Source organism: Opisthocomus hoazin, chromosome 5 (assembly GCF_030867145.1).
Source record: "Opisthocomus hoazin isolate bOpiHoa1 chromosome 5, bOpiHoa1.hap1, whole genome shotgun sequence".
NCBI classification, from domain to species: Eukaryota; Metazoa; Chordata; class Aves; order Opisthocomiformes; family Opisthocomidae; genus Opisthocomus; species Opisthocomus hoazin.
Window position 1 is genome coordinate 3,704,223 of NC_134418.1, and position 25,903 is coordinate 3,730,125.

Sequence of the window (25,903 nt, forward strand, 5' to 3'; positions counted from 1 at the left end):
ATAAAACCCCAGCTACAAAGCCAGGATGTCAAAACGAATTTCAGCCTTCACTTGGTAATGAGGAAAAAGGAACAAACCCCAAGTTTTTATCAGCAGGGCAGGGAGCTGAAGCTGAGCTATAGCATCAATAAACACAACTTGCTGCTCTTAATGGATAGCAGTCTATTTAAGCCTATAACCAGTAAGCCACTGGTGTAATTCATTAGTGTTTAAATATTAAGAGATAACAGCCGTGTGTAATTTTAAGAGCGGCAGAGCCAAGAGTTCAATTAAGAGCAGCTGGGCTCAGGGATGGGGACGAGGAGCTCTCAAGGAAAGTCCCTGCCTGCAGTTTCGGGTGTCTCAGCTTGAGGAAGCCAGAAGCAACCCGTGCCAACACGAGCCCAGCCCAGGTCTCCCGCTGCAACGCGCCTGGCGTGGGCACCCCGTGCCCCCGTTTTACGCGTGAAGAGCGGCAGCGCGGGGCTGAGACAACCTCGGGAGGTTTGGAGAAGCGGGAACCGGCTGCACGAGGTGTAACTCATGCGACGTCATCTGCTGCTGCACCTCTCTCGAGCACCGCTTCATTCCTCCGTGACCGATACTCAAATTTCCGATGAAGATTAATGGGAAGGGCGGCCCTAAAATGAATTTTGCTCCTTGACAAATGATTTGAAATAAAGAAAGAATCCGGTTGATCATTTGTTCCGGGGACTGACATGAAGTGAGAAGCCACATCTGGCCTCGATGGTGCAATGGCCAACGTGCCATAGTGTACGCCAAGGGATTTCACCAAAACCAGTAACCCAAGTCATAAAAAAAGTAGAAAAGACACAAAAATGATAAATTCAGTCCCCTGCTAGCAGACGTTGCATTACAAAATCCAGATCCTAGCAGTAATTGAGGCTTTTGCCTTTACCACCCCAATTCAAAGGCTACACTTCTTCTAAATTTGCACCGTGCATGTATTTAACGTTACTCAGGACTCCTTCACCCTGCAAAAAAGCCTTGAGGATCTGTGTTTGAACGGAAGCTGGATGAGTTCCGGGATGGCAGGATGATAAGAAAGGTGGAAAGGTGTCTTGCAAACTTCCTTCAGCCACATCCCTTTCTAGGCTGGTAGCAAAGACAACTTCACTGCGGCTTCACGGGCTGCGGCTTCCAAAGACGCCCAGGGGAAGAGGGCACACACATCCCACTGATCCGAGGAGGGGTTTAGATACCCAACACCCAGTATCCCTTGAGAAATTAATTCTTAAAGAACGTACACTCGACATCTCCCTGCATTAAGTCCCGTATTATCTGCTTTCAGTCTTTCCTACCCCCCCCACCAAGTTATCCATCCTGTTTTTCCACGAAACCCTGCACTGCCAAGGCTTTCACTACAACCTCTAGCAGGCACTGCTACGCAGCTGCTGCAGCTCAGAGGCATGTAGTACCAAAGCTGGGTCTCAAATGATGCGGCAATGGGCAAACCATGGCTGAAGAGTCACAGATCAGCTAAGATTGCTGGTCACCTCAGCCTCTTTTTGTCTGATTTTCACTCTTAACCTACACTGAGGAGCCAAACTACACTCTTAAGGGCCACTTTTATGATGTGCCGAGACAGGAATGACAGCAGGATGGCAACAGAGACAACTCCTGCTCATCCAGACCTTTCGAAGATCAAAGTAGCCGAAGTAATGGGGAAAAAGCTGATAATGTAAGCACAGAATCACTGAATGGTTTGGGTTGGAAGAGACCTCTAAAGGCCATCTAGTCCAACCCTCTACAACGTCTTCAGCTGGATCAGGTTGCTCAGAGCCCCATCCAACCCGGTCTTGAACACTTCTAGGGATGGGGCATCCACCCCATCATCGGATGTTCTGGCAAATGCAAGACCAAGACATCCAGCGCATGGAATGCTCTGCTCCATCAGACCTCATCGCCTTGCTCCTGGTGCTCGTCACGGTGGAGAGAGCCCCTTCAGATGGTTTATCAAACCACGTGCGGCTCGTGCCTGCAAGCAGTTCAGCAGCCATCGGGTGGAGCGCACAGCTTCCCCTACCAGTTGGGCCAGCACCGTCCTACCACGTCGTCCTTCACCCCCAGCTCGGCTGATTTTGGATAACGAGCCAACTCACCAGCTTTCCCCAGGAGCCAGATCTCACCCCTGGTTGGCCACCTCTAGTCTAAGCCTTAAATCCTTCGGCACAGGGACTGCCTTGTTTTGTGTGTGCTTGCACCGTGCCAAAAAGCATGGCTCGAGCCCATGGTGGCTACCAAAACCACCAATAAGCGTAGCAACACTCCGGATAACCCAAGCTCTGCAGCTGAGCGGCAGCTCGGAGTGATTTATTGCTGTTGCCTACACAGACCCGTTACAGGTCAACATTTCTGCCAGCACCTGGGAGCTGTGCAGCACCAGCCCTGTTTCACACTCCGGAAACCACAAAAAGCAACGAAATTCGTCTGTGACAAAAGTGGAAGGAGATCCTAGGGTTTCTGGTGCCCCAACATCTTGGCAAGAAGCCCAGATCTTCGGTAGGATAAATCTCTTCTGATCTGGCCACTTCAGGGAGTTGTATTATTTCATATCACCCGTTCATCCCAAAGTGTCTTCTCCTTCCCTTTTGTTCAGCAAAACATGAGAAGAGGAAAGAAACAAACCAGGAGGCAGGGTGACCTGGAGAAGCAGAGGTGAAGGAGATGCCTACCGTTGTGGGCAGCAGAAGAGGTCTCTTGCGTCGTCACCGTCGCACTGAAATTCCTCTCCGTCACCTCCACTTCTGTGCTGGGGAGAGAGGTGCGGGGAGCAGACGGCGTCACGCTGGGTAGCAGGGAGGTGGTCGGAGACTCGGGTACGGTTGTCCCCAAGGTGGAGGTGTTGAGGCTGACAGCGGTGGTGTTGGGGGAGATCCTGGTGGCTGTGGTTGTAGGCGGCTTTGACGCCATGGTAGGAACAGTCACTGGAGTGCTAACGTTGAAGCTGTTGGTGCTCGTCGTAGTCCCATCCTCAGGACGTGCTGTAGGAGCTTTGCTGGGGCTCCTGGGGGAGGTGGGCACTGTCGTGGGTGGCTCTGCAAGAGAAGAAAGCACAAGGGAACCTCCATGAGATACCTTTCTGCAGCACTGCGGGGTTTAGATGCTGGAGATTCATGAGACTGTAACTACAAGGATAAAACAGCCAGAAAATCCCCAGTCCAGGACAGAGAACGCTGCGCATGGCATGGTGAGGTACGCCCCGTAAGAGCAGTTATGATATCGAGGACGTACAGAGCTTAGAGCCCCTGAAAGAGAGGATCAATAATGATGTTGATTTATAACCACCTGCAGCCCACCACCCTCTTTTTGACACCTTCTATCATGGTTAAGTGGAGGGCAGCAAGGGTAAGTCACGAAGCATGTGAGCGCTTACTCCTTTGATCCTAAAGGTGATTTCGGGACAAAAGAGAGGAGACAACGAGGGCGGTTTACCTGTCGTCACGTTGTTAGCACCTACGCTTATCAGGCCACTTCCGAGCAAAAGGAGGAAGAACCACAAATCCATGTTGACCTGGGGAAGAGAGCGGAGAACAGTTATTTCAACCCTCGTGCAACATTCATCCCAAAAGAATTCAAACTGGGGATGCCACTGCGCGTCTTGCGTGTGTAGAGCTGGAAGCGAGGAGAGGAGGTGTGGCTGGAGTCCCTGCAGGCACGCGGGTGGGAAGGATTTACTGATATGTTCGCACGTCCCGAACGGGAGGGCGCACGGAGAGATCCCAGCCTGGTGCACCAGCAAAGGTGACCAGTGATGAAGCAGAGAATGAGCCAGCTGTGGGAGAGGAACGCAGAATCACAGAATCACAGAATGGTAAGGGTTGGAAGGGACCTCTGTGGGTCATCTAGTCCAACCCTCCTGCCGCAGCCGGGTCACCTACAGTAGGCTGTAGAGGACCGTGTCCAGGTGGGTCTGGAATATCTCCAGAGAAGGAGACTCCACAACCTCCCTGGGCAGCCTGGGCCAGGGCTCCATCACCCTCAGAGGGAAGAAGTTCTTCCTCATCTTCAGCTGGAGCTTCCTCTGCTTCAGTTTGTGCCCATTGCCCCTTGTCCTGTCGCTGGGCACCACTGAAAAGAGCTTGGCCCCATCCTCCTGACCCCCACCCTGCAGATATTTGTAAGTATCCGAACGTGCTGCGAAGCCCAGCACCACAGATAAGTACCTGGTCTTAACGGTAATTAACAACGTGTTCATAGAAGGGTCTGCAAACGAGTGTACTTTGAGCAAACTGAAACGCAACGCACATGAAGGCCACGGCAAGGAGCCTTGGTCCAAAATGTCCGGCGGCGGACGAAACAAAAACCCGTAAGCAATAATCCACGACCATCTGCAAGCGCAGGCTGCACGTTCGTTGTACTGTAGGGTTCTTCCCAGGAAAAGTCCTGCAGAATTACAGGACGATGACATCAGTAAAGTTGATTCCCCCAGGCTTTCCTCCCCAGCCCTTTTAAATACAAGGTTTTACGGTGATTTCTTTCCTCTGTAGACCTCCAAAAGCTCCTGAGAAATGCGTATTGTTCTCTCCTCCCTAACAGATACGGATCCAGAGGCTGAGGTAAATGACAGCAAGATGTGGGACGTCATCGTCCTGGCCAGAAGAGAGCCCAAAGCTGCCAAGCCCTGGAGCCCGGGGCCTCCCGAGGTCGGGCCAGCATCTCGCATCTGCGACAAGCCCGGAGAGGGCTGGGTGACGGCTCTGCTACGTGCCGCTGACCGGCAGCTGCCGTATGACTCTCTCCTGTCCTTCAGGCTTTTGTCACGCGTCCATTTGCATCTTCAGCATCTCCTGGGAGAAGGCTGCAGGATCTCGCCGCCAAGTCAACTCGACACGCTGCCAAGAAAGGGTTTTATTCCCGATACGCGTTCTAAGCCTCCTCCTCCTAAATACATCTCGTGTTGTTTGTTCTCGTTCTGTTTATTTAAATCTGCTTCAATCTAGACCCATCCCAAACTCCGGGCAAAAAGACAACACTAAAGTCATCAACGTGCTGGAAGCGGTATCAGAAATACAAGAACCTCCCCACCCCACCCGGGAGTATCCTCCCACCAGCACCACCCATTTACATGTTTTTCCTCCCTCCCCCCAAAGAAAACCTGGCAAAAATCGAACTTATTCAGTGACCAAAAGGTCAGACAAACCCTGAACCAGAAGGAAACCAAGCTCTGGAGATAAGAGCTTTCCTTCGGTTCTCTCCACGGCCAGCCCTGCTGCCGTGAGCAGGGCAGGCCTTTCTCCAAGAGGTCCCACTGGTGCGAGGAGCCGATTTTCCAGCGGATTTCATCGCCAGTTAAAATATCTGTCTGGATGAATTTGAACCAATTCGATGCTCCCAACGCTGGTGAGAGCGGGGCTGGTCCTGCAACACCTCCCCGAGGCCCCGCTCCAGGGTGAGATGTCTGGAAAACCCACAGCTGGTAGGGTTTCCATGGCAGGCTCCACTCCTGGTGCTTGCTGAGGCCACCTGACAGGTAATCACACTCTGGAGCTGAGCTGGTCCGAAGTTAGAGAGGTTTCCCACCCCCATAGTGTAGGAAAGCGAGCTCGTGTCCTCCCCGTGTTGAACTGCAAGCAACACAAAGCCGCGCCGCCAGCGAGAACGAAAGCAACTCGCTGCAGGAGACAGATCCTCCGAGCATCCCACCGCGGAAACCCGGGGAAACAGCGCGCTCCTCGCGACCGGACCCACGCGTGAAGGCGGGAGGACCCTAAGTCCACGCTGAATCCCCCAACGAACGTAACGGCGGCACGGAGAAGCTCCCGAAACCTCGCAGGGGCTGCTGAAGGCGCCAAGGTCGCGTTACCGCAACCGCTTCCCTCGCCGGGAACCCATCGCTACCGCAACGAGCAAAGAGTAACGAGGCAAAGGGAACGACCTGGCTCTTCTGTGAAGACTACTAGGAGAAAAAGTGACTGTTCGCTGTGTTTTGATGAAGATTTGTAGAGAGAAGCCATTCTCGCAGGTGGATGTGGGTCCTCTCCTCTTCCTCCCACCCTGCTTCTCCAAACAAGAGTTCCAGTTCCTTTGGGATCATGCTCATTTGGGATCATGTTCATTTGGGACTCCCGTTCATTTGGGATTCCTGTTCCTTTGGGATCACCTTCATTTGGGATTCCCACAGCTACGTCTGCACTAGCTCTGCAGCAGCCGTCTTCCCCGAGAGCAGACAAACCAGCTGCTAATGGGGACGCTCCCACCGCGTTGGCATCCCACTGGCTCCTCACACTGAGGTCTTCCTCCTCTCTGCATGGTCCATAATTGCCCGGTCTCTGGAAAACCATACAGATCTTAACTTCTCCCAAGCCTTTCTTAATGGCTTCAAGGATCTTTTATGCTGGCAGCTCCAGCTCTTGCAGCACACCTCAGATACCAGGAGAACTTCTTCACTCTGAGGGTGACGGACCACTGGAACAGGCTGCCCAGGGAGGCTGTGGAGTCTCCTTCTCTGGAGATATTCAAGACCTACCTGGACGCAGTCCTGTGCAGCCTGCTCTGGGTGACCCTGCTTGGGCAGGGGGTTGGACTGGGTTACCCACAGAGGTCCCTTCCAACCCTGAACATTCTGTGATTCTGTGAGAATGACAACTTGTTCATAGTCACTCAGCAAAGGGGTGGCAGAGCTGGGACTGGAGCCCAGGAGACCCGGTTCCTCTCCTGTCTGTGGTCCCTGGTGTCCTTTTGAGGAAGGTAAGGATGGAAAGACCGGTGGGTTAGCCCATACCGACCCCGCAGCCCCCCTCTAAGGCCAAAAGCTGAACATCCTGCTGGCCTCCGAAGCTCTTCTGCACCATCCCCAACATATTTTCCCTTGGTATCAAAAGCAGGACATGGAGGGTGGGTGGAAGGAATGAAAAGCTGTGAATCTCCTCTTTTTTCCGCCCTCCGGTACAGGGAAGTGACCCACATACAGTAAAAGAGGTTGGTTTTATTTCTGCGACAGTGATTGCAGTATCGACATGGTTTAGCAGGCATGGTGGTGTTGGGTTGATGGTTGGACCTGATGATCTTAGAGGTCCTTTCCAACCTCAGTGATTCTGATTCTATGGATGAGAGCTACAGGTGATTCCTGGACAGGCCACAGGTACCATCTGCAAAACACCTTCAAGATGGTGGGATGATCATAGAATCACAGACTCATTTATGTTGGAAAAGACCTGAAGATCATTGAGTCCAACCGTTGATGCAGGTCCCTCTTTTGCTGAGCCGGCAGCGCAGCACCGAGGCCCTGGAGTTACACCAGCGGGCAGGCAGCTGCCTGCCTTTAAAACCCCCTTGATATCATCACAGAATCACAGAATGACAGAATGACAGAATGACAGGGGTTGGAAGGGACCTTTGTGGGTCACCCAGCCCAACCCCCTGCCCAAGCAGGGTCACCCAGCGCAGGCTGCACAGCACCGCGGCCAGGCGGGGCTGGAATATCTCCAGAGAAGGAGACTCCACAGCCTCCCTGGGCAGCCTGGGCCAGGGCTCCGTCACCCTCAGAGGGAAGAAGTTCTTCCTCATCTTCAGCTGGAGCTTCCTCTGCTTCAGTTTGTGCCCGTTGCCCCTTGTCCTGTCGCTGGGCACCACTGGAAAGAGTCTGGCCCCGTCCTCCTGACCCCCACCCTGCAGATATTTAGAGGCATTTCGAAGGTCCCCTCGCAGCCTTCTCTTCTCCAGGCTGAACAAGCCCAGCTCCCTCAGCCTCTCCTCGTAGGAGAGATGCTCCAGTCCCCTCCTCATCCTCGTAGCCCTCCGCTGGACTCTCTCCAGTAGCTCCTCATCTTTCTTGAACTGGGGAGCCCAGAACTGGACACAATCACGTCTCATACGTTCACTGATCTATGAGTGGATCGGGTTGAAAGGGTTGGCGAGGGGAGAGAACACCGAATTTCCCCATGCCTCGCCCTGTTTTCATGAAGAAAGCTGGATGCAGGCGGTCCGTGCGGATGCTGAGTTTTATGGCTTTATTGCCGTGAATGTCAAAAGCAACAGGACGCCGGGCAGCCCCGGGAGCATCACGCCTTGCTGTGCAGATCACTACACAAAAATGCCGGGAGCCGCTCCCGCGACCGGCAATCAGCTGCCAGCACGGCTTTATCAGCTTAAAACCAGATCCGGGGCAGAGAGCAAGCGAAAGAGCCCTGCGCCAGGGGAGGGCTGTGCCAGCCCGGCTCCCGGCTCCCAGCCCCTGCTATTAAACACTCCCTATTCCCAAACGCGGTTATTAATAAATGCCAGCGGTACGCCGTTACCCGCTTCTTAACATAAAAGGCCTCGAGAGTCCTACCCCAAAGCTGGAGAAACCCGAGTCTCCCTTCCCCCTCGGCTCCCTCCCTGCCGGTTTCGGAAACGCAGAGGAAATACTTGTAATGTTATCAACATAAACACAGCTCTTGGCCGGCCGCGACATCCTGCGAGCTCTGCAGAAAAACACCCTGACGTCACGGCGCCGGCTCTGCCGAGGAGAACGGAGCCGGCTTCGGCATCGCTGCCCCGCCGGGGTGGGATGCTCCGCGTCGCGTCTTCGATGCAAACCTTCCTTTTCGAAAGTCGGGGCAGAAACCCGAATAATCGCTACCGGTGTCGCCAGCAATACTATCTATTTTCATGTGTGTGTGTGTGTGTGTGTGTGTATGTATATATACATGTACATATACATATATTTTCATGTATGTGTGTGTATATATATGTATATATACACATATATATGTATATACATGCATATATACGTATATATGTATGTATATGTATATATGTATGTATATGTGTATATATGTATGCATATGTATACGTACATGTGTATATATGTATGCATATGTATATGTATATATACATGTGTATATATATACACATATATATGTATATACATGTGTATATATACATATATATGTATGTATATGTATATATATGTATGCATATGTATATATATGTATGTATATACATGTGTACATATACATATATATGTATGTATATGCGTATATATATGTATATACATATGTATATATATGTATGCATATGTATATGTATATATACATGTGTATATATGTATGCATATGTATATGTATATATACATATATATGTATATGTGTATATATGTATGCATATACATATATGTGTATGTATGTATGCATATGTATATGTATATATACATGTGTGTATATATATACACATATATATGTATATACATGTGGATATATACATATATATGTATGTATATGTATATATATGTATATACATGTATACACACACACACACACACACACACACATATATATATATAAGGTGCATGTGCATTGCCCTCTCCCGTACGCTGCTTGGGACCTTCTTGTAGGAAAGGTCGGGTTTTGGGCCGCAGGATGTGCGCTTTAAAATAAGCAGATCTCGTCAAGATGATTGATATTGGGGAGGGGGAAAAAAAAAAAGGCAATAATCTCTTTATAAAGTAAGAAGCGGCATAAAACTGGTCCCTGTGCACGCTGCTGCGGTCGGGTGGTCTGGCTGCAGGGCCACCTCCCCGCGCTTCCAGAAAGCAAAGAATTTGTATTTAGCGCTGCAGAAACTGCCCAGATCCCACCCGGATACAGGTGCCCACAATCAAAGGCAGGATTTACCCCCACCTCTGACATACTCCTAATTCCTGGAAAATGAGGCAATCTTTTTCAGTATCCAAGGAGGAGACACGACCCTAATTCTTCCCGGCTTTCCGGGACCCCAGAAACCACCACTGCTATAAGCAGGACGCTAAAATGTACTGGCTCAACCGAGACCACCCGACTACCTTGTGCTGGCCCCAACCGCAGGGAAAATTAAAAAAAATTGTGCATTTTTCTTCTTTTATTTGGCAGGGAAGAGGGCAAAACTAGGAGCAAGGTTAGCGTTTGCACCGATAAGCTCTTTGAAGCAGCTCACAGTAGGACGAGAACAAGCAGGAGCATAAAGAAAGGGGAAAAAGGTCTTTTTTTGTTGTTGGCTGTTGTTTTTTTTTAATTTTTGGTGGCAGCAAGCCATCAGCACGGCTCAGCCGCCCTGGAAAACAAACCTGCTGTTCCCTCTCCCGCTCCCTGCTCCTTTTAAATCCCTTTTGTGGTTTTGCAGCCTCCCACCAGAGCTCCGATCCGCGGCAGAGAGCTGCCCAGGCGCTCGTCCGATGGCAGAACGATTCCCCCGGCACCGGGTTACCTTTCCCCGTAATCCCAAACCTCCCGCGTTCGATGAGATGTATAAAAATCTATATAAAAATAACGGTCAGGATGAGCCCCGTGACGGAAAGCAAAGCCTGGGCTCCTAGAAGAAATCACCCTGGGGCCAAGCATCTTGCAGGGGGGCTCCTTACACCGCGCACTGATTTCTTCTGTTCGTTAACACCGCGCAACGAGCCGCTTCGGCTCCGAACCGCGCCGGGACGGCCAAAGGCTGCGGCGAGCTGGGCATCGCGGGGACAGGAGCCGCCGAGTGTCGGGAGGGAAAGGGGTTTCGCCGCGCTGCGACGCCGTGACTCACTCCTCGCGTGCGTCCCCGGAGCTGAAGCGAGGCCTTCGATGTGTCACTGAGCATCACTCCCCCACCCCACCCTCGCCTTCTCCACTCTTCAACAGAAAAGATGAATCACAGCAACCATTCACCCTTTCTGAACATCCACTTCATTTTCTTCTTTTATTATTTTTTTTGCTTTTAAATAAACAGGCAGCTTCCACACAAGCGAAAGCTGCTGTCACAAACGGCGCGTGACGAGGACCAGCCTGTGGCAAGGGCTCGGGGTGTTGCCTTCTCCACCTGCCCAACCTTCAACAAACCACCGCTCTCCTGCACCTCGATACTGACTCATGGTGTGGTTTGGGTGGGAAGGGACCCTACAGACCATCCCGTTCCAACCCCTTCCACCAGCCCAGGCTGCTCCCAGCCCCATCCAACCTGGCCTTGAGCCCTGCCAGGGAGGGGGCAGCCACAGCTTCTCTGGGCAGCCTGGGCCAGGGCCTCACCACCCTCGTGGTGAAGAATTTCTTCCTTACACCTAACCTAAACCTCCCCTCTTTCAGCTCAAAGCCATCACTCCTTGTCCCATCACCCCCTGCCCTTGTCCCAGCCCCTCTCCAGCTCTCTCGCAGCCCCTCCAGGCACTGGCAGCTGCTCCAAGGTCTCCCCTTGTCCTTCTCCTCCCCAGGCTGAGCAGCCCCAGCTCTCCCAGCCTTTCCTCCCAGCAGAGGGGCTCCAGCCCTCGGATCATCACTGGGGCCTTCAGCCCAACAGACGAGCGTACCGTCCTCTTTCAAAGCGCAACACGGCGATGTATCCGTGTGGAGGGAACCCGACCCTACTCCCACCTGAGCTTCTGGACATCCAGAAATAGCTAGCACTGTTAGGATGGTGTTAAAAACTGATGGCCTGAACCAGCATCAGTCGTCTTCACAGAGGTAATCTTCAGTGAGATGTTAGTCCACCCCACGCTGATTGTGCAGGCTCTCGAAGCACGCCCTGACAGCAGCAATGGCTGTGAAACCACCGTGCGTAGATGTGGAGAGGATCAGGTGATCTCCAGCCAGACCTTGGAAGGAGGTTCCCCAAGCTCCCCTCCTACCTCTGCCGCCAAAACCTGGAAATCCCTGTGCTTCAGCCTGACCCACCACAGAGAGGGCCTCAGATTGGCTTTTTTATTCTCTGAATAAATGACACAGGTTTAATTATTGAGAAATGTTTGCAAGGACCTTTGAGACCACAGTTAAGAATAACTTACTGGGTCCAGTCCTCTTCAACATCTTCATTAATGACCAGGAAGATGGGGCTGAGTGCACCCTCAGCAAGCTTGCTGGTGACACCAAACTGGGAGGAGTGGCTGATACACCAGAGGGTCGAGCTGCCATCCAGAGGGACCTCACCAGGCTGGAGAAATGGGCTAACGGGGACCTCATGAAGCTCAACAAGGAGAAGTGCAAAGTCCTGCCCCTGGGGGGAACAACCCTGGGCACCAGTATCTGCTGGGGCCACCCAGCTGGAAAGCAGCTTGACAGGAAAGGACCTGGGGGTCCTGGTGGACACCAAGCTGACCATGAGCCAGCCAGGTGCTCTTGTGGCAAAGGCGTCCGGCCGGTGGTGTCTTGGGCTTACCATGCAACAGCTGCATTAAACAAAGCATGGCCAGCAGGTCGAGGGAAGTGATCCTTCCCCATCTCAGCACTGGTGACACCACACCTGGAGTACTGGGTCCAGTGCTGGGCTCCCCAGTACAAGAGAGACATGGACAGACTGGAGAGATTCCAGCAAAGGGCCACGAAGATGATTCGGGGACTGGAGCACCTCACGTATGAGGAAAGGTGGAGAGAGCTGGGACTGCTCAGCCTGGAGAAGAGAAGGCTCCGGGGGTCTCACCAATGTCTGTAAACACCTGGAGGGAGGGCGCAAGGAGGACAGAGCCAGGCTCTTTCCAGTGGTGCCCAGCGACGGGACAAGGGGCCATGGGCACAAACTGGGACACAGGAGGGTCCCTCTGAACATCAGGGAACGCTTTTTGGGTGTGAGGGTGATGGAGCACTGGGACAGGTTGCTCGGGGAGGTTGTAGGGCCTCCATCCTCAGAGATACTGAAAGTCTGTCTGGACATGGTCCTGGGCAACTGGCTCTGGGTGGCCCTGCTTGAGCAGGGGGGTTGGACCAGATGCTCTCCACAGGTCCCTTCTCACCTCAACCACTCTGTGATTTTGTAACTTACAGCCCTGCAAAGTTTTCAGCAGGCAAACCTGCTGGGATTTAAGCTCATTGTGGAATAAGACAACATGAGAAGGAGATCCCTCCACTGAGCAGGACATATCTTGGGATCCCACCAGCATTCCTCCAGCTCTACGCTGGCACTCAGTGAACAATCAATCCCCAGTTACCGCACACCACGACAGCCCTTTGCCCTGTACGAGACAACCCTCACCTCCAAGCAGCCACTAACGAAGAGCCCCAAAGCCACTCAGAGGAAATGAACCCATCACGGACTCCTCCACAGGAGCCCGGAGCATCTCAAGACCGACAAGCGAGCCTCCTAGAGAAGCCCCAAGACTAGGGAGCTGTTATCTCAGTTAGACGATAGGAGAACTAAACTGATGAAGTTTTAAGCAAAAAAAGCAGAGAAAAACACCAATGAATGTGAGTGGTTAAATAATCCGGACATGAAATAGTTCAGGCTCCTAAAGAGATGCAGAAATGTTGACTATGGACATCTGTCCTCCGTAGTTGCATCACACCAGTTCTTACTTTTCTGTATTGCCTTGCTTTTAGGAAAGAAATCGCTCTCTGTATGTTTAAAAACCAGCAAACACTAACATAGAGCCTAGAAACTCGATGGTCTCATGCTAAAAATTGAGAAGTAAAAGCCAGGAGACTCAGGCTCCGTCCCCGGCTATGCCAGGGGCAGATCAGTGGCACCTCCAAGACCGAGGAACTCGATGATCTCCAGCCCTTGGCCCTCGAGCTGCACGGCCGGGCACTCCTGGCTGCACTGCCGGCACAGCCACCGGAGTCACCACCTGGAAGCCGTCCCGAGTGCCTCGGAGGGGAAGAACTACAAATACGTCCAATTATTTTCCTAATAATAATTTTCCTAATAACCCTCATAATTAGGATGGGTTTAATTTGCCCTCAGCCACTCTCTTCTGCCAGCGCTGCGGCTGTCTGATCGTGGGAGCACGTGCCGGTCGCTCTTGCGCGTCTCACCATGCGCAGAATAAACCGGGATGGGTCAGGGAATAAATTGTGGAGGGAGATGAAAGGGGATGAAGAGCTTCTTGGACCTGTAGCAATGGAGAATGACCAGCTGGAGAGGGTTTCCTAAAGGATGCAGCACCAAGGTGGGACAGGTTAACACTGAGAGAAGGTGAAGTTCTAATGAAAGGAGAGTGGTGAGTGAAGCCCAAGGGAGCTGTCAGGGAGGATGAAGATGCAGGATGAGACCTAAAACCATGGTCTCCCGGTGTGCCTTGAGCTGCGGGACAGGCATCGCAGCTGCAGCGTGGTGCTGGGAAGTAGAGGGTCGCTGCCCAGAATCACAGAATCACAGAATGTTCGGGGTTGGCAGGGACCTCTGTGGGTCACCCAGCCCAACCCCCTGCCCAAGCAGGGTCACCCACAGCAGGCTGCACAGCACCGCGGCCAGGCGGGGCTGGAATATCTCCAGAGCAGGAGTCTCCACAGCCTCCCTGGGCAGCCTGGGCCAGGGCTCCATCACCCTCAGAGGGAAGAAGTTCTTCCTCATCTTCAGCTGGAGCTTCCTCTGCTTCAGTTTGTGCCCGTTGCCCCTTGTCCTGTCGCTGGGCACCACTGGAAAGAGTCTGGCCCCGTCCTCCTGACACCCACCCTGCAGATATTTAGAGGCATTTCGAAGGTCCCCTCTCAGCCTTCTCTTCTCCAGGCTGAACAAGCCCAGCTCCCTCAGCCTCTCCTCGGAGGAGAGATGTTCCAGTCCCCTCCTCATCCTCGTAGCCCTCTGCTGGACTCTCTCCAGTAGCTCCTCATCTTTCTTGCACGGGGGAGCCCAGAACTGGACACAGGACTCCAGATGGGACCTCACTAGGGCAGAGCAGAGGGGAAGGAGAACCTCCCTCGACCTGCTGGACACCCTCGTCTTGATGCACCCCAGGATCCCATTGGCCTTCTTGGCACCCAGGGCACACTGCTGGCTCATAGAAGGCTCGAGCGAAGCTGGTTCATCTCATTATTCAAAATAATGAATTCATAAATAATTTAAAAAAAGAGTCAAGTCATAGAGGAATATATTTCTTTAAATATTCCCTTTTAGTGTGCCCCCTTCTTTGTCCCAGGCATCATTTGTAACAGTTACAAAGAAAACATGAGTAGCTACCGGCTAGGTAAAGGACTGATCGATCTTGCCTGAGGAATCAGGACGAAGCATGGCCGTTATTTAGCCTAACAATACCCCTGCCTAGCCAGCCGCCTTTCAGAGAGTGAGCAAACGGTACATGGGGAGGAGAAACAAGGTGTAAACAAAAAAAAATAGATCTAAAAAAACCCCAAAGCCTTTCTTTTGGGCTCAGCCCCTTCTGCAGGACCATCTCCAAGCCGAGACCAAGCCAGGAGCCGGAGCGTCCGGGCAGCGAGCGGTCAGAGCATCCTACTTACAACAAAGGTGTCGGAGGGGATCATTCGCATGACAGCCTTAAAAATCTCATTACAGAGGCTAAGCTCCAATTAAAACGCATGCGTTCGGTCATGCAGCTTAATCGCTGGTTGTGCTTACCCTGAAATCCGCCCGGGACACCTGTAGGGTGCGGGAAGCAGCCAGCCCGTCCCACGGAGCAGCCCCGGGGCTAGGAAAGTGCCCCGGAGCCGTCAAATCACCAATTTACCTGCGGTAATTCTGCACCGCTGCTCGGTTCAGCCCTGTTGCCACAGTAACACTTCTGGTGTAGCCGAGATCACTGATTATGAAACTAGAAAAAAAAAAAATCAGAGGCTGCTAATTACGATATACTCCGGTTCGCAAAAAGCTCCATGTTAATGACATTACGATTGCGAGCGCCGGGAAAATAAAGAGGGCAGAAAGCGACGCCTCGGTCACCATCAGCGACCGCCGCCAGCCGCCTTTGGGGGTTTTTTATGTACGGGTCTTAAAATTCAGCTTGCAAATTCCCTGGAAATTCAGCTTGTTTTCCTTCTTTTTAAAAAGAATGTGCAAGACTCGGTGGAACAGTCTTTACTCTTTACATATATTTACATATGTATTAGACTGGAAAAAAAGGGTCGAGGATGCTGTACAATTGTCGATAGCCAGAGCGGGGCCAGGGCTGCATCCCCGGCATCTCGCATGAACTCTGTTTCTGTCGCAGTTTGCCAGAGAAAGAAACCAGAAGCACAATTTTACCAGTGGCTGCGAGGGTCTATAAACGAGGTTTGGAAGCGAGGGGAACCGGAGTTGCAGACGTTTTCCTCTCTTGACTTTCACTCGAGCGCCAAAAGCGTTTCGAGGCACGTCCTCCGCTGAAGGCTTCAAGCTGAAAAGTCTGGCTGGGAGCAGTTGTGCTGCCAGACACCAGAGTTTTTTCAACACAACCCGCAAATAAGCTACCAGAGCGTATTTCCAGGCGAAAGGGAAATGGCCTGATGGGTAATTCCGGAGCTGCAAACCAGAGCGATGCTGCTCTGAAAAATCACCGCATCCAAACGCCTTCGTTTTTCCACCCTCACCGGACAGCGAATCTACCGAGAGGATGAGGCGGCGATAAACAAGCTGGGCCAGGGACCAAGACTGTGTTAATAACTAATAATCTTCGTTACTGCAATGGCAGACTCTGTATTTCTCTGTCACCCAGGGCCACGGCACGATGCACAACCTCAGCCCGCTCCGCTGACGGGGACCAGGAGCCACCGCCTCCGAAGCAGCTGCAGAGGTTGAAATTCCCAGTGCAAACCAATTTGCTGGGGAAAGCCATGCCCTGGGCTCAGGCACGGCCTTGGCTTTGTCCTGGGGAAGGGCAGGAGCGGAGCGGTGCCGGCATCTTCCAGCACAAGGGCTGTGGTGCCCTAAACTGCCTGGACGCGGTGCTGTGCAGCCTGCTCTGGGTGACCCTGCTTGGGCAGGGGGTTGGACTGGGTGACCCACAGAGGTCCCTGCCAATCCTGACCATTCTGTGTGACTCTGTGACTCTGTGATTCTGTAAACCTGGCGGAGTTTACAGCGGAGCTTCTGAGCTGTGACTTTTGAGCCCCGTCCCAGCACAGGATTTCAGCAGCTGGAGCTAAAACTTCAGGTCCAAGGAAGAGGGAGGAGGGAAGAGTTCTCTCCTAAAAGCAGCAAGCTTTAAGCAAGTAAAATGTAAATGTCTGAAGTGGGAAACACCGAATAATCAGTTGGGGGTGAGCCAGAGACTGCAGCTCCCGCCCGGCTGACAGCAAGGATGCTGCTCCACGAGCGTCTTTGGCCCAGCCGAAGGCCGTGAGGAAAACAGGCTGCAGGGGAAATTCGGATCCAAATGCGACATTGTCAGCTCTGACGGAGGTATTCAAAGCTGGAGGAATGGTAGATCATATGTGACCCACCAGAAAATCACAGAATCACAGAGTGGTCGGGGCTGGAAGGGACCTCTGTGGGTCATCTAGTCCAACCCTCCTGCCGAAGCAGGGTCACCTACAGCAGGCTAATCAAAAAAGAAACAATCTTTGGTCATCCCAATTTATAGCAAGTATGCCAGCCCCTACTTCTTAAACTAGGAGAAATAACTGGAGAAAAAAATTACTGTATAAATAAAAAGCCTGTGAAGCTGCCGGGCTGCGCTCTCCCTGTAGCACCAGCAATGGGGACTTCACATCCACAGCAAGAGCCGCCGGCAAAGGACAGCCCAAAAGCATCGAGGGGCTTTCCAGAAGGCAAGGCTGGATGGAGCTCCTAGCAATTACCCTCCCATGGCCTAATTACACCTCATCAGCTCCTGGTTCCAGGGGATTAATGCTGGCAATTCAGCTGATGACTCGGGTGAGGGCTCTTCCCCAGGCTGCCCCAGGACCAGCGCTGCACCGGTGTCGATCGCCCCTTCCCTGCGAAGGGTGGAAAGCAAAGTGCTTGAAGAAGAATTAAGGAATCACTTTTTTCCCCCCTCCGAGGCAGGAAAATCAATGGGATTCAGTTTTTTTCTTTAGCAGCATCTCCTGAAGTCTCGCAGGTGCAAGCCCCCAGCTCGCGACTCACAGAGTCACAGAATCACAGAATGGTCAGGGTTGGCAGGGACCTCTGTGGGTCACCCAGCCCAACCCCCTGCCCAAGCAGGGTCACCCAGAGCAGGCTGCACAGCACCGCGCCCAGGCGGGGTTGGAATATCTCCAGAGAAGGAGACTCCACAGCCTCCCTGGGCAGCCTGGGCCAGGGCTCCATCACCCTCAGAGGGAAGAAGTTCTTCCTCCTGTTCAGCTGGAGCTTCCTCTGCTTCAGTTTGTGCCCGTTGCCCCTTGTCCTGTCGCTGGGCACCACTGGAAAGAGTCTGGCCCCGTCCTCCTGACCCCCACCCTGCAGATATTTAGAGGCATTTCTAAGGTCCCCTCGCAGCCTTCTCTTCTCCAGGCTGAACAAGCCCAGCTCCCTCAGCCTCTCCTCATAGGAGAGATGCTCCAGTTCCCTCCTCATCCTCGTAGCCCTCCGCTGGACTCTCTCCAGTAGCTCCTCATCTTTCTTGAACTGGGGAGCCCAGCACTGGACACAGGACTCCAGATGGGGCCTCCCCAGGGCAGAGTAGAGGGGGAGGAGAACCTCCCTCGACCTGCTGGCCACACTCCTCTTGATGCACCCCAGGATCCCATTGGCCTTCTTGGCACCCAGGGCACTCTGCTGGCTCATGGTCACCCTGTCGTCCCCCAGCACTCCCAGTCCCTCTCCGCAGAGCTGCTCTCCAGCAGGTCAGCCCCAGCCTGTACTGATGTAACTGCACTCCGTGAGCCAGTCTCTTCTCCCATTCACCAGCAGCACTGGGGATATATTCAATGCAGCGTTCATTCTCTAGAAATGTGATTTATTAGCTGGAAACAACGCAAAGGGCGGATGCTAAGGCATCCACCGACCACAACCTACGATCAACTGGCCAAGCACGAGGGCACCCCAGTCCCGAGCAGACAGGCATTGCCACATCGCAAACAACAAAGTAATAAAACCAGTGGGATTCAGCTGCCGGCGATGGTGTAGTTGGAGGCATTATTTCTAACCTTTTAATAGGCTTATTTACAAGAATTCATCCTTTAATGCTGTGTGCTCACGTATGCAGTACAGTATAAGCCGTTTCAATGCGACCACAGAGAGAACATCTGCTTTTGTGAGCAATTAGGGAAATTATTGCCAATTACGGGGACCGCAGGTAAGAGCAGCTGGGGAGAGAGGCTGCCTACCAGGAGGGATGGGAAGCTCTTCAAGCCGCTGATGGGAGTGGGAAGTTCACTGGGAACATAAATATCCCTGCAGAAAGGAGCCAGAGAGCAGGTGAGATATCCCCAGTGAGGACAGGATTTTGGAGCCAGCAGAGTTCTGGGGTGATCCCTGTTATTCCAGGCTGTTGGCATTTCGAGTAGATCAGTCTCCCAAATATTTCTTCTCATCAGCTCGCGCTCCTGAGAAAGCACCAGGCTCTGCCTCTGGTGGCTCTGTTTCCATCTTTTGCTTCCATCTATTTTCCGTCTATTTTTTTCCGTCCATCTTTTTTTTTTCCATCTTTTTTCCCGTCTATCTTCCACGCCCAAGAGGGGAGTCCTCGTTCAAGACAAAGCGATGCTGCGGGCACAGGTCTTCGAGCCACGCAACAAGCCCGGCATCTTCCATCACAGAATCTCAGAATCGTTAAGGTTGGCAAAGACCTTGAAGACCATCAAGTCCAACCGTCAACCCAACACCGCCATGCCTGCTACTGCTATAAACCTATTTTATATATATATATATTTTATATATATAGCTATAAAGCTCTTATAAGCCTAGTATAATAGAACTATTATATATTTATATGTATATATCGCTATAAACCTATCATAAACCTAATATCATTGCTACAAACCTATATCCTGCTGACACAAGGTTATGCAAACTGAAGCGATCCCAGCCTTAAACAACAGGGTGGCTACAAGCCCCTGAAGGCCCCCCCCCCCAGATACCAACACAAAACCTAATACTTGGTAGTTCTGAAAAAATAACCATAATTAAAATGCAGTTTCTTCTCCTTAAAGTGATTAAACAGCCTGGAACGAGTAACTTTTCACCCTCCCATGTTATTCACAATTAATCCTCTTGTTTTAATCTCCCCAAAAAAAGGCTGAACTCCACCGTGTTATGGTCAGCGAGGGCTTTTCTCACCAGCACAGGAGAGAACGACGACCCTCACCGGAGAATAACCACAATCTAAACAAAAATACCCTGTTGCTAAGGTTTAAATCAGCCTTTTTTCGGGCGCAGCCAGGTAGCTGGGAATCCCGGTGGCACCCTATATGAAAAAGCAGGGGAGAATTAGGACTCAGATAGGGGAAAATAACCTGGCACTCGGTCCTGTTGTGTTTTTCCCTCCAAGATGGCATTTAAAATATGAATTTCATGTAGGGGACTTGAAACGGAAGCCAACGGCTGGAGCAGGCTGGTGTTCGCAGCAGCTGATGAGCCAGCAGCGTGCCCTGGGTGCCAAGAAGGCCAAGGGGATCCTGGGGTGCATTAGGAGGAGTGTGGGCAGCAGGACGAGGGAGGTTCTCCTTCCCCTCTACACTGCCCTGGGGAGGCCCCATCTGGAGTCCTGTGTCCAGTTCTGGGCTCCCCACTTCAAGAAAGATGAGGAGCCACTGGAGAGAGTCCAGCAGAGGGCTATGAGGATGAGGAGGGGACTGGAGCATCTCTCCTACGAGGAGAGGCCGAGGGAGCTGGGCTTGTTCAGCCTGGAGAAGAGAAGGCTGAGAGGGGACCTTAGAAATGCCTCTAAATATCTGCAGGGTGGGGGTCAGGAGGACGGGGCCAGACTCTTTCCAGTGGTGCCCAGCGACAGGACAAGGGGCAACGGGCACAAACTGAAGCCGAGGAAGCTCCAGCTGAAGATGAGGAAGAACTTCTTCCCTCTGAGGGTGACGGAGCCCTGGCCCAGGCTGCCCAGGGAGGTTGTGGAGTCTCCTTCTCTGGAGATATTCCAGACCCGCCTGGACGCGGTCCTGTGCAGCCTGCTCTGGGTGAACCCTGCTTGGGCAGGTGGTTGGACTGGGTGACCCACAAAGGTCCCTTCCAACCCTGACCGTTCTGTGATTCTGTGATTCAGTGTGTTGCTCCAACCTCTATGGTCCTGGATTTCACGTCGTGCTCCAGCAAAGGCGGGAGGTGAACCACGACCAAAGACCTCTGTGGTGGAACCTCGAGGTTATCGCAGCGCTGATGGCTGAGACATTCGCAAGCTCAGCAGATGGCTGGTGGGAATGATCCGTGCCATGGTGCTGGACGGTGCCACTGTTGGCATGGCAAGAGGAAAGCTGGAGAAGACGGAGGAGCAAGCTCTGCCAGAGCAAGAAGGTCCATGGGGATGTTGTCCGCCTTGCCCATGTGGCCATGGTGCAGATGTTGGGAACATCCAGTTGGGATCTCCTCTCAAAGAAAGCCCCAGTCCAAACTGCAACGATTTCTCTTGTGAAATCAACCCCAAAAGAGACTGCAGAGCACCGTGTGGTTTCTACATCCTTATCCAAGGGATCGGCAGCTGCTTTTGGGGTTCGGTAGAGACATCTCCTTCCCCAGCAGTGGTACAGAAAGGAACTGCATTTGGCTGGGGTGTGTTCTCACTGCTAAACACAGCTGCTGGCTTGGCAGCAAGGGTTTCCAGCAGTCAAGTGGCTCCAGGGCCTAGAGTGACTGCAGGGCCAGGAAAGCCACAGCGGACAGCCCCGGCAAGCTGCCACAGGGTAGAAGGTCGGGTCAGGGGACACCAGAGCCATGGCGCTCCAGAGAGGTCACCAGCCTCCAGGACCAGCCCGTCTTCCTCCCCTCCAGACGGAGCTCCAGGAGAATCACAGAATCACAGAATGGTAGGGGTTGGCAGGGACCTCTGTGGGTCACCCAGTCCAACCCTCCTGCCGAAGCAGGGTCACCTACAGCAGGCTGTAGAGGACCTTGTCCAGGCGGGTCTTGAATATCTCCAGAGAAGGAGACTCCACAACCTCCCTGGGCAGCCTGTTCCAGTGCTCCGTCACCCTCAGAGGGAGGGAGAAGCCTGAGGTCCCTCCCCATAGCAAAGGTGGATGCAGCCCTCAGCTCCAAGATGTTCTCCTGACCTGCAGCTTGGCGCTAGAAAAGAGGACAAGTTTGCCATCGTAATTCCCCGAAAACCACCAGATTGTGACATTACTTATTCCCTCCTGCAACACAGCAGTAAAACAGCCTGGACGCCCACCACAGCAAATCACACCCCAGAGCCCCCCTGAATAATTTTCCCCTCCTTCGGCGGGTCAGTCCCCGGCCCCAAAACTTCTCCACAGCCTGGAAGGGCGGCTGCGACCGGGCGTGCTGGGGCACCGCAGCGGCGGCAGCTGCCGGAAGGAATGACTTCGCTGAAATGGTCGGGAATTTCGTTTGCACTGGGACCATAAATATTTTTGGACGCACGTAAGCAACGGTTACGCGATGTATCCTGGCCATTTCGCGTGCAAAAGGGAACACAGAGAGGGAATTTCAGGTTTCCTTGATGACAGCAGCCTGGACTCATATGAAAGAGAGAACAGCGTCAAGGTAATGCTGGAATTCAGTTTTTATGGCTCGTTCTGGTTTTTTGCCAATAAACAAGTCTCCCTAAGCAGGCATTAAATATCACCCTGTGTCACTTAGATTTCAGTGATGTTCAAATAAACACTAAGAGGCTACAACAGAGCTCATCTCCCCGTGTTAGGCACCTAGACCAAACAGCCACCAAAATTATGCTAAATTAAATTGATTCCAAACCTATCTGGAACGACAGAGCACTCCACAGAGGTCAAATACTTTAATTTCAATAGCAATGCGGTGGATAGCAACCGAGACGTCCCCGTCTTTGAAAGTCTTTGCTGTCCCAGCCTTTTCAAAAGGCTTTGAAAAGCAGCTTTCCTACAAAAACACCCATTTCCATCACGCCCCGGCGAGGAGCATAATACACAGAAGGCTCCTCAGTATCGCTGTTAAATACGAGACCCCCCTAGCCAGGCATGAAGTGGTACAGGAGCTCGTGCACAGCAACAGAGAGCGCTTTCTGCGGCAGCTCGTCGCTGCGCCAGGACAAGACAAAGTCTGTTGCTGAGGACCAAGACTGTGTTTGGTGGCACGGCCGAACAAACTCGTCTCGTTTTCATAGCATCACAGGATGGGTTGGGTGGGAAGGGACCTTACAGACCATCCAGTTCCATCCCCCTGCCATGGGCAGGGACGCCTTCCACCAGCCCAGGCTGCTCCCAGCCCCATCCAACCTGGCCTTGAGCCCTGCCAGGGAGGGGGCAGCCACAGCTTCTCTGGGCAGCCTGGGCCAGGGCCTCACCACCCTCAGAATGAAGAATTTCTTCCTTACACCTAACCTAAATCTCCCCTCTTTCAGCTCAAAGCCATCACTCCTTGTCCCATCACTCCCTGCCCTTGTCCCAGCCCCTCTCCAGCTCTCTCGCAGCCCCTCCAGGCACTGGCAGCTGCTCTCAGGTCTCCCCTTGTCCTTCTCCTCCCCAGGCTGAGCAGCCCCAGCTCTCCCAGCCTTTCCTCCCAGCAGATGGGTTCCAGCCCTCGCATCATTGCTGGGGCCTCCTCTGGCCCCGCTCCCACAGCTCCAGCTCTGTCCTGTGCTGAGGGCTCCAGAGCTGGACGCAGGACTCCCGGGGGGGTCTCAGCAGAGTGGGGCAGAGGGGCAGAACCCCCTCCCTCGCCCTGTGCCCACGCTGCTGGGGATGCAGCTCAGGGCACGGTTGGCCTTCTGGGCTGCCAGCGTACACTGACAGGTCATGTCCAGCTTTTCACTCCCCAGCACCCCCAAGTCCTTCTCCCCACGACTGCTCTCCATCCCTGCATCCCCCACCCTGTACTGATACCGAGGGCTGCCCTGACCCAGGTGCAGGACCTTGCACTTGGCGTGGTTGAACCTCTTGAGGTTCACACAGGGGCCACCTCTCCAGCCTGCCAAGGTACCTCAGGATGGCATCCCTTCCTTCAAGCGAATCGCCTGCACTGCTCAGCTGGGTTTCACCAGTTCAGACTCCATGAAAGGCAGCCTGCTGAAGACCACGGGCAACCTGGCTCAAACCCCTCCATTCCCCTTAGTCCAAACCAAATCCAGTTCAATCAAGTCCAGTCCTTCAGCAACACACATCCAGCTCCGAGCTGTGCCCTGCTCCAAATCAGAATTTCAGCATTTCTACATGATTTATCTATGGGTTTGGTTTATCCCAAGTGAGCGACACTGAGCCCCAAGCCATCCAGCAGCGGGGTGAGAGGAGAAGAGGAGCGTTCACTTGAAGACCCCCAGCAAATCTTGCCGTAACTGAATGCAAGGATGCACCAAACAGGAGGGAGCAGAGTAGGAGATGTCATTTTGGGAGGTGCACAAGGGTTGAAAACAGGGTCCTGCAGATGGAAAAGGCGCAACATCCAACACGTACACAAAAGCAAGGCGGGTGTTACCAGCAGTCTGTTGATTATGGGGCTATTTTGAGTCATTTCTACCTCAGTAACACCTTCACGTTAGGGCACTGATCTCACTGTCCCCAAATCACTCCAGTAATCTAGACGTCGTTTGCAGAAGAGTCTCAACCTAAAATGTGAACTGCGCGACGGAGCGCTCGCAGTGGGTCTCCAGCCAGCCTCTGCTCCTCTGCCCCCCCAGCTTTACAGCACCCCAGGGGTTCTGAGGGTCATTGAGCTGGCTTTGAAAGACAAGTTCTCCAGATGTTACGGGATCCCTTTGCATCCTCTTTATATCCCCGGTGCTCCAGTGTATGGATGGTTCTACAGTTGTAAGGTTGGATGCTGACTTGCACTCTCTTTCCCATTTTTGACTCTGGTGTAGAGCGAGAGCTACAGGAAAGGCAGACTTGGAGGCTTTGGAAAAACTGAGCATCTCCGTGCTCGATTAATTATTGATCCCACAAGCAGCACAAGGAAGGGATCCAGCTCTGCAGTGCCTGCTGGTTCCTTCACTTAAGGAAAACCCCCGTATCTCGACCCCCACTTTGCCGAGGCTGCCGGCGCGCTCCTGAGTGCAGTTTGGGCACCTCTCAGCTCCGACGCTGGTGAGGAAGACAACGAGCACACCTCGACCTCTAAAGCTGATTTTGCTCCATTTGAAAAGATGCGCTCTGGAAAGGGGGAGCGCAGGCTCTGGCTCTTTCCAGGTGGTCTTTCTCGGCAGCAAAAGGGCATTTCAGGTGTGGGATGCCCTTAACCCAGCCGGAGGAACCAGTTATAGATGGCAGATCCTGAGATGCTTCTTAAGAGTCAAGCAAGGAACATCAGCAGTGGGGTGACTTGTAATACTCGTTGGCGTGGATTGGAATTAAAATTAATGAGTTAGAAATAAATGGCTAGCCATCCCGACTCGCACCCCAACACGTCTCTAGCTGTGAGATTTCTGCACAGACAGAATTAATCCAGTACCGTTTTCCCCCTGACCTACTTGGCCATGGAGATAAGCCCCACGAAAACCACCGCCCAAGATCTGACATGGTGCCACTGCCATCGGCCGGTTTACGTGGCCACCACCACTTCTCCCCCTGAGGGTCAGAAGAAGCAGTAACACCTCTGAAAGCTGCAAAAGGAAAGGCTCCTTCACCCGGAGGGAGGGGATTCGGGTGACCTGGTTCAAGGACGCAGCTATCGCTGAGCAGCTTGAACTCCTCTCGTTCCAGATGAGCTCCTCGGAACCCACCAGCAGCAAAGCTGTTTCACTGGCTGGCAAGACGCCATGTTTGTGTGTCAGACTAAACATCTGTGCTTTTAAGCCCTGGATTTTCAGCTCAGATCTACGCGCTTGGAGGAGGAAAAAAACAAAACAAACTGTCTGTTAGGGGAGTTTCATTGAACAGAGACACCATTATTTCTTCCTCCCCATCCCTCATATCATCCCTCCTCCCTCCACAGGCAGAGCCGTTCAACAGACCTCAGGAAAATGCAGAGAGAAAAAAAAATTCTGTGTTTTCTGTGGTCAGTGTTTTCCTTGTAAGTCAGGGAGAAGCGTGCAGTTGGCATTCCCCCTCCTGCCTCGGCGTTGCAGGGAAGTGCCCAACTTGGGATCTGGGGCTTGAGGACCAGGTGGATGGTCTCATCCCCAAGCAGCTTTCTAGGACAGGTACCCGTCATCCTTAAACCGCATCAAACGCGGTGCCAAAAGCACTCAAACCCAACTGGACCCTTACTGCCAAACGAGGACGCACTCAGCCTTGGAGAGCTGGATTCCTCGTTGGGAAGCGCAGCAGAATGGCTGAAGGTAGAA

At 52.8% G+C, this 25,903-nt stretch overlaps 1 protein-coding gene across 4 annotated transcripts in view; it reads right to left on the reverse strand.

Annotated features, from left to right (window-relative positions):
• Positions 1-25,903, reverse strand: part of PTPRA (protein tyrosine phosphatase receptor type A) — a 150,148-nt gene that overhangs the window by 27,331 nt on the left and 96,914 nt on the right. For 3 of the 4 annotated variants that reach the window (XM_075420274.1, XM_075420272.1, XM_075420273.1), the window contains 2 exons: positions 3,436-3,514; positions 2,676-3,038 (listed from right to left, as the gene is read on the reverse strand). In XM_075420274.1, the coding sequence (XP_075276389.1) occupies positions 2,676-3,038; positions 3,436-3,514 (442 nt within the window). Of the gene's footprint in view, positions 1-2,675; positions 3,039-3,435; positions 3,515-15,219; positions 15,413-25,903 lie in introns of all 4 variants that reach the window. The other variant, XM_075420275.1, reaches the window with a different exon arrangement.